At 46.2% G+C, this 8,729-nt stretch overlaps 1 protein-coding gene across 1 annotated transcript; it reads left to right on the top strand.

Moving 5' to 3' along the window:
• Window positions 1–1,539: 1,539 nt before the first annotated feature.
• LOC101769299 lies at window positions 1,540–6,638 on the top strand. The gene is made up of 3 exons (XM_004978920.4): window positions 1,540–2,000; window positions 2,195–2,456; window positions 5,860–6,638. The coding sequence occupies exons 1-3, from the start codon at window positions 1,846–1,848 to the stop codon at window positions 6,343–6,345; spliced, it is 903 nt and encodes a 300-aa protein (XP_004978977.1). The 5' UTR covers window positions 1,540–1,845; the 3' UTR covers window positions 6,346–6,638.
• Window positions 6,639–8,729: the final 2,091 nt, after the last annotated feature.

The following is an 8,729-nucleotide window of genomic DNA, read 5'->3' on the forward strand; positions in this document are numbered from 1 at the left end:
GACCTACCAGCTGGGTACCAAAGACAGCAATCAACAAAGGCTTCAATTTCTGCTACGGTCACTTGAAAAAACAGCTGCAAGACTTTCAGCGTTTTCCCCAACTACAGCTTCGTGCTACTGCGCTGTTTTGAGTGTACTGACCTCGTAGTTCAACTAAGACTATGTGCTACTGTTGCCTGTTAGTCATAGATATGCAATTGGCTATCACATAGTCTCAGTGGCCTTTAGACCACTAGAATGATGCCGTTTAAGTCGGTCTAACTAATGTGTCCGTGGTAAGGAACAAGTTCAAACTTTTTTGTACGCATTTTGACATTTTGCAGTTTATAATGTTTTACCTGTCTTATTTGATCAATCTAATTGTGACAATATCTATGTTTCCGCGCCAAGGTAAATTTAGCCCTGATCAAATCTGGGTGTATATTTTTTTATTTGGTTGTGACAATATTTATGTATCTTTTTGACCGAATCAAATCTGGGTGTATATTTTTTTATCAAACATTATCTTGATCCTTATTTTCTAGTTAAAATGAAAAACACTAACAGTAAAAGCTTATCCAATCTCACCCTTCTTAAAAGGCTAGTAGAAAACATCATTTAGAACTTTCGGCCAAAGCATCTCACTTTCACCTTTCCCCTGCAAACTAAAGCACACAAATTGCATGCATGTGGTTGTGGTGCCTGCCTACTACTACCTGCTAATTAAGTACCTTGAACAATACGATGGTCTCTTCATCGAAAAGGTAATGATGGTCCTGTTCCTTCTGACGTGGCATGATTACTCCTCTTGGATCCTCGTTGGCACACATGTATGTGCAATGAGAAGCCATTATGCCCTAGAACCCGCAGGAGGAAGGACAAGTGCCCCAAAAGCCATTATTTAACCCCTTCCTTTTCGTCACTTTTTTGTATATAATATCTCATCAAATATGGTTCGGTCACCTAATGAAAGCTCAAATCTTTCCGTTGCAGAGTAGGCTTGCCAAGAGCATGCCAACATGCCATGTGCTGAAACCTTCCCTCTGCTTCATCCCTTTATGGTCACCAAAGGAAAAGAATCCATTTTCTTTGGCATTCCCACTATGGTTACAGCACTCAACCACTGAAAACTTACACGATTAACTTCTGTACAAAAAGGTTGCTTAAACACTGCATATGGACTAGTGTATTTTTGTTACAGCACTCAACCAACTGAAACCTACAAACAACCTAGGTGCTTAAAAACTTCATTTTGGGGGGCTAGAGAAATTTTATCATTGCACAATCAACAAGAATTCTTCAAGCAAGCACACTACAAAATCTCATTTCGACTCTTTTCCCCTCATTTTTCTTCCTCGTTTCACTTATATTCATCATAAAATAAAATAAGCAATACCTCCGATTCGTTAAGGACCGTTGCGACAAACCCTCCATAGAATACACACGACAAAACAAAAACACAACCCATATAGCTCCATCCTCCATGTGATTCTTCGACAAAAAAATTGGTCACCATGGCAGTACCCTCCCATTCTCCTCCCTCCCCAACCGTTTACCCGCAATGGCGACGTGTGCACGAGGCCGGCCGGGCTCTGCCGCGCTTCACTCCACCACCGCCCCTGCCTCTCACCGCTGCCACTCTCCATGTGCCCCAATCACTGCATCTGGCTCCACCCCCATTCCATCCCCTACCTCTCCCTGCAGCTCGATCTCCTCTTAAAACCCACCTCTCAAGTCTCCCGTTCCTTCCTATAAAGGCTCGCACCTGCAGCTCCGGCCAACGCAAACCTTTCACCCATAAAGCTCCTCCATTTCTTTCCCCAAATCTCATATCAGTATCTCACTGGAAAACTAGTTTCTGAGTCGATGTGTTCCATATTCCCGTCGCATTCGGTCGTCGGCATATCGGCGTCGCAAGCGCAGGAAGAAGGCGGTGGCTTTCGGAGCCCAGAGAGCAGAGCCAGCATGAGCAGCAGCGGCTCCCTGACCTCCCCTTCAGCACCTGTCTGCTCAAGATCATGGTAACTACTGCAATCTTGTTTTTTCTAATCACCCTACATGTATAGGTCTATTTGGCTTTATCATTGCCTATAAACATAGTATAAAGTAGGAGTATGATCAATCACTTAGCTAGGTGCCTACCTAGGGAGAAAGAAATCATTAGATAATTACTTGAGCTGCTGCTGATGTTTACATATATGCAACGGATTTTAAGGTCTATAAGCGAGGACTCGCTGCGGCGGTACGTGAGCTACGCCAGCGAGAGCTGCATCCAGGAGCTGCTGGCGGCGTCGGACTCCGGGCGGGGCGCCGCCGGCGACGGCGACGACGGGTGGAAGGTGCTGGTGTACCAGAACGGCGTGGAGATATCGAAGCGGCGGGCGGGGCCGGCACACGTGTTCCGGAGCCGGTGGCTGCTGCAGGACGTCTCGCCGGAGCAGTTCATGGCCGCCGCCAACGCCGTCGACGCCGCAAAGGTACCGTTCTTGGTCCACGATGCGTCGTTTATTTTGTTATACTGGTTATTAAATAAAGTCTTTGATTTGAGAATCATCGCTAATGGAAGAATCCAAGGCGAAGTAGCAAATTTGTTACCAAGTTTTTTTCTTCTCTCTTGGAAACCAAACCACAAGTAGGAGCATCTTTAACTTTGGGTCAAATGCATGGTTAAAGAGAGGGGTAAAGATAAAAAAGTTTTCGCCTGTCGCAAACAGCTGGCGTAATCAAATCCCTTAACAAAAAGCGACCTGCTATGTTTAAGTTTTATCGAGTACTAGCCACTTTATTTATATATGGATGTGATTTGGCTATAATCAAAACCGCCTTTCGCTAATGGCAATGCAAGGACTACTTGTTTAAATCTGATTGGAGTATAAGTGCATTGCCACGATCCTGTTAAATAGGTTGACTTCTTGGACGCACGGCAAAAATGAAAAAAAAATACACAAGACCTTTGGTGGTAAAAGCTGGCGGTGACGGTGAATGGAAATCTGGCCGTAGATGGCGGTAAGTACACGGCCCGTGACTCGCGAGAGCAAATTAAAACACACCGTGCTCAAGCCATGCTGCGACCTAGCCCCGTGATTCTTTTCCTTAAAGCCTTCTCCGTAGCGAAGAGCTATAGACTAGCACCGTGTCCATGACGGCATATGTACCTTGGACCCCGAGTTACTGCGTGTCCATGCACTCACCGTGCAACGGTGCTCTATATTCACCGTCCATAAGCTGCAAGAGAGAAGTCTCGTGACAGTGAAAAGCTAATGATTAGACAGATTTTTTTTTTCTTCGATGAAATTAATGAAGCCTGGAGAGCCACGGTGGCAACCGTTGTGGACACGAAAACATATAGGCCTACTACAACTGTTTTGCCATAAAAACGTCTTCTGTCAGTTGTCAGCACAAACAAATATCAACGAACCAAAGTTGTCGGTCACCATGCTGGGCGCATTAATAAGTTGCATATGGCCTGTTGGGCATCAGGCACCTGTCCCTCGGAGTGCTAACAACTCTGGTGACCTCTCGGAGCTACTACCTCATGCGCCTAAAAGATAATGTCAAAGATAATGTAAGAGACCCATCCTTCAACAATTAGAGTCAGCGCCATGCGATTTAGGAATGATGTATGATCTGCGAGACGCCCGTCGTCTTTTTTTTGCCACATCGGCAGAATAGTCTTACGTGGACGCAATTTAAGGAAGAAAGAGAGGAACGTCGTCGCCTCGTTCGTCGACGGCTGCAGCTCGTGCTCCGAAGCGGAGTCATCCCCGCCGCGCGCGTTGTGCTAGCGCTGCTCGATCCCGTGCGGGCGAGTAACGGCGACGGCAGCAAATCACTCCCCTGCGCCGCCCGTCCGCCGGTCACCCAGTGGTAATGCTCGCCAGCCGCCAGGTCGTGCCGTCCGCTCGCCGGCTGCGGCATCCATGCCAGAGATACGTAGCCGGGATGAGATACTCCATCTTGGATCTCTTGATTTGAGCAAAAAGTATTCTATCAAATGAATGGATTTGGTAGAGGGGGTGAACAACAATCAATTTTGATGGCCTAGTTACGGAAAGAACATGGCTGATGGATTATTGGTTAGTAGCTTTTTGTCTCAGGCAAGAGAAAGGGGAACGAGAGGTAGAAGATAAGGCGAATTTTGCAATATGGACCTTCATAGAGATAAAAATCATCGAGACACTCTTTTGGCATGCACAAGAGGACGTGAAATAAAATTAAAAAGTTACGTTCATCTTTCTACTTAATTGGATTGTATTCTCTTAAACGATATGCAACGTTCGTACTTAAACAAGCAGCAAATTGGTATATAAAGATCAACGTTATACTTGATCATCATAGTTTATGTATTCATAAATGAATTAAAGACATGCAAACAGCTCAACAAATAGGCCACTATATGACTTGTCTGTTTTACCATCTACATCAGCTATCTAAACTGTTGTACGTGCTCTGAGATTATCTCTTGAACGAGAAATCGATAGCTCTTTTCTCTCTCTTTCATATGAGTAAAAATCTTATGTGTCGCTCTTTTCTCTCTCTTTCATATGAGTAAAAATCTTATGTGTCGCTCTTTTCTCTCTCTTTCATATGAGTAAAAATCTTATGTGTCGCACCTATGAGTTAGCTAAATTGGCACCGGTGGAAGGAGGCTTAAAAGAAAGGTCAAAGAAAATATGGCCAACCAGCAGTTCTTCTTCTCTACAGTCTACACACATGGAGGAGTGAGTTTGGCATTGGCTAGTGTCCACATCAGAAAGCCGGCAGCGTGCGCGTGGATTAATTATGGGAAGGTAGATGCATGGTTAGGAGGATTAGCAGGAGATGCGTGCATGTGGCCGCACGTTGAGCCACATGCGCATGCGTTGCGTTGCGTTGCACCCGCGCGCTCCCCCAAACCTAACGCAATTAAACACCGAGTTCGGTTCATCTTGTTGATGGCAGAAGATCGCCTCGTCATAGCTTACAGGTTTCACCGTTTTTTAGGTTCATGTTTGGTTACTGGTTATAATTGTGGTTGCCAGTCTGTCACGTAGCCACCACATGGAAAAATGAGTGTGCAGACTGCAGCCACGTAGCCACCACGCCAGGCTGGGATGGTCCCGATCTGGCACTTGAACCGCTTGCCACTTTGGCCACTTTGGGGCGGGTAACTAATCCATGGTCTGTTGTATTATTATTAGATCCTCTCCTCGCGGCTACTCTCTCCGTTACAAATTGTAGATCGTTTTGAACTTAAAACGACATACAATTTGAAATAGAGGAAGTAGGTATAATAATTAGCTACTCCATCCGTTCCAAATTATAGGTCGTTTTAATTTTTCTAGATTTATAGATATTATTATACATCTAGACATATGATATATTTAAGTGCATAGCAAAATCTATGAATTAAAAAAACTAAAATGACTTATAATTTGGAATTTGGAATGGAGGGAGTACCTAGGTTATCAAACTTGCAATAGCTGGTGGTGGTCGTTGAATTCTAAACTTTAGCGAAGGTCGTCGTCTAAGCTGCTACATTTAGCATTTTCTTCTTAGAATAGCAGTGAGAACTTGTTATATTTCAGTTATGTTCACGGAAATGGAGTCAAGCCTCGGCTTTTCTTTTTGCGAAAAAAAAGAGATTAGGAACATTAGACTGTAATTGGGCCAGTATGGGCCAAACTAGACTCTTGAGCTCAGCCCAATATGGTCCTTGATATATTTCCTTGATCAAACTTGGTTATGTGAAAATCGCACGAGTTTTGGAACTCCACAGAAATTTTATAGAAAAAAAACAGCTTGAATTACATATGTTGCGTTTTTTCTTGGATTAATAAACAAAGATAGTAAGTTAGTAACATCAACGCGTTTTGATTTTTTTTTTTTTGCCAAATGCAGCAGTGGGAGTCGGACCAGCTGGTTGAGGCTTCGTACATCAGGGAGCTGGGCGAGGACCTCAGCATCATCCACCTCAAGTTCGGCGACGCCTCCTCCACGCGGCGGCCCGCGCGGCGCCGGGACCTCGTCGTCTACGAGCGCCGGCAGGCCATGGACGACGGCACGCTGGTCGTCGCCGTGGCGTCGCTGCCCAAGGAGATCGCCGCGGGCCTGCTGCCCCCGGCGAAGGGCGGCGGCAGCAACCCCGTCGGCCGGGGCCTGCTGCTGCAGTCCGGGTGGGTCGTCGAGAAGCTCGACGACGGCGACGGCGGCGCCTCGTGCGTTGTGACGTACGTGGTGCAGCTGGACCCGGCGGCCGGGTGGCTGCCGCGGTGCCTCGTCAGCCGGCTCAACAGCAAGCTGGTCATGATCATCGCCAAGCTCCGGAGGATCGCGCAGGCCACCGTGCCGGCCGCCGCCGGCGGCGGCGGCGGCGGTGAGATGTGACGTCGCCGGAGTAAATATTATGGTTTTGGTAGTAGGAACGCCGAGTGCATGTCGAGTGATGCCGATCGAGCTTCAATATAGTGCTATCATATATGTTATGTGAGTGAGAATGTAATGTGTGTTTGTGTTTATGTAGTGTATACGTACGCACGTACTCTGCTTCTGCAAATGGCTGCAGAATTGTAACAGCCAGCTGCAGTTCAACTGTCTACAATATATAGGGAGAAAAGTAGCATCAATTTTGTCATGTCCTTTTTATAGGAAAAAAAGTTTGCATCGCAGATTATTATCAATCAATTGTCTATAGCTACTCGCCCTACCAATTAAGGAAGAAGCTGCAAAGGTAAAAATAAAATGTTGCATACGTCAAATTGTCAAAAGTTGTTGATCATGGAGTTTGAGGTCTTTCTAGAGAATAGTTTATTTCGCACCAAAATCCACGGCATCTTACATTGTTTTATTATTCAAGACGCACCCCGGCACCCGCCAGCCAACGCCAAGTTCGAATTTGATTTCAGAAGTTACTGAATTATGGAATATATTTTCAAAATGATGAGTGGATATGATAGAAAAATTAGATATTTTGGGATCACTTGAATAGAAAAAAAATCATGCTTTGATAATTAGCAACGATGGTTATACCTCTACCCACCATGCACTACCGGAAAGAGGAAGTTTGCCGAGTGCCTGAGGCACTCGGCAAAGGTCCAAAAACTCTCGGCAAAGAGTTCGCCGAGTGTAACACTCGGCGAACGGCACTCGGCGAACTTTCCCACGGCAAACGGTGGAGTTGCCGAGTGTCGAACATCGGGCACTCGGCAAATGATTTGCCGAGTGTCAAAAGGCACTCGGGAAACATTTTCGGAAAAAATAAAAAAAAAAATAGAAACAGCCGCCGGCCACGGCCACTACGCCGCCACCGGCCGCCACGCCCGCTGCCGCCCGCCACCATGCCGCCTCGCCTGTTGCCGCCCGCCACCACGCCGCCTCGCCCGCTGCCGGATCCGCGCCAGATTCGGAGGGGAGAGAGCTGGGGGCCACCGGATCCGCGCCGAAGGGGAAGAAGGGGGTGCGGATCTGGCCGGAGGGAAGGGAGCCGGGGAAGGAGAGGCCGGATCCGGAGGGGAAGAAGGGGGCGGCGGCGGGGGCAGGGGCGGGCGTCGGGCGGCGGCGGGGCCGGGGGCGCCGGGCGGCGAGGAGGGAGGCACCGGGCGGCGGGGCCGGGGGCGTCGGGCGGAGGGCGGCGGGTCGTGGGGCGCCGGGCGGCAGGCGTCAGCTAGCTTGGAGATAGGAAGAGGTGGGGGACGGGTGGGAGTAGTGACGGGGGGAGAGAGGAAGACCGAGGGGGCCGGGTGTGGTGCGGCTGGGGACTTAAGTCCTTGGCGGTTGGGAAAAAAAAATCACCAAGTGTCCTAGGGGTGACACTCGGTGAAGGGTTGTTTGCCGAGTGTCTAACATAGGACACTCGGCAAAGCTATTTTTAAAAAAAAATAAAAAATATCCAACAGTTTCAAAAAATTGTCAAAAATTTACATGAAATAATATATATTCTCTATTGACTATACAAAAAGTTTAGTAGTCAAATCAAAACTCGACTGTCATTTTGACTCCAAATCTTATGCAATCCTTCTCAACGTTACTATTCTTTTTTTGAAATGCTTCGGTTTGTAAACATCGTACGTGACGAAATGTGCAAAACATTCTCAATTTTTTTCCATAGCCTCCACCTATGATATCATCACATCATGACAAATCTCATGATTTTCAGACTTTGCTTTTTTTTATAATTTAAAAATACCACTGCCACACGTTCGTGATCGTGTTTCCTGAACAAGATGTTCAAAATTTCTTGTCATTTCATAGGTCAGGTCTCAAATTGGGCTGAATAACATGAATATCATATTTCTACTCATTTTATTCTATAATTTGAATCACTTGCGGTTCAAATTTGAATTATACCAAAAATTTTCCTAAAATACAATTAATTAAATAAATATAGCAAACAAATTCAAAATATACTAAACTTTAACATTGAGTACCACATGGGGAGTAGAAAAAATTTCAAGGTGGAAAAAGGAAAAAAATATTTTTTTGCCGAGTGTCGAAAAAAACACTCGGCAAACCCCCTCTTTGCCGAGTGTTTTTTTTGACACTCGGCAAAGAGGGGGGTTTGCCGAGTGTTTTTTATTTGACACTCGGCAAAGCCCCGATTTGCCGAGTGTTTTTTCTTTGCCGAGTGTTTTTGGCTTGGCACTCGGCAAAGAGCTTGTTTGCCGAGTGCTCGAAAAAAACACTCAGCAAAAAAAAAATACACTCGGCAACTTTTAGCTTTCCCGTAGTGATGGACGAAACCTTAGGCTTAACATCGTACATGTCTAAATATT

Source organism: Setaria italica, chromosome VIII (genome assembly GCF_000263155.2).
Source record: "Setaria italica strain Yugu1 chromosome VIII, Setaria_italica_v2.0, whole genome shotgun sequence".
In the NCBI taxonomy this organism is placed as follows: Eukaryota; Viridiplantae; Streptophyta; class Magnoliopsida; order Poales; family Poaceae; genus Setaria; species Setaria italica.

Bases quoted from the DNA above. Each gene is read 5' to 3' on its own strand.
- LOC101769299 (XM_004978920.4), top strand. From the start codon at position 1,846: ATGTGTTCCATATTCCCGTCGCATTCGGTCGTCGGCATATCGGCGTCG. The intron at 2,001-2,194 runs GTAACTACTGCA...ACGGATTTTAAG, and splicing joins CCTGTCTGCTCAAGATCATG to GTCTATAAGCGAGGACTCGC. The intron at 2,457-5,859 runs GTACCGTTCTTG...TGCCAAATGCAG, and splicing joins ACGCCGTCGACGCCGCAAAG to CAGTGGGAGTCGGACCAGCT.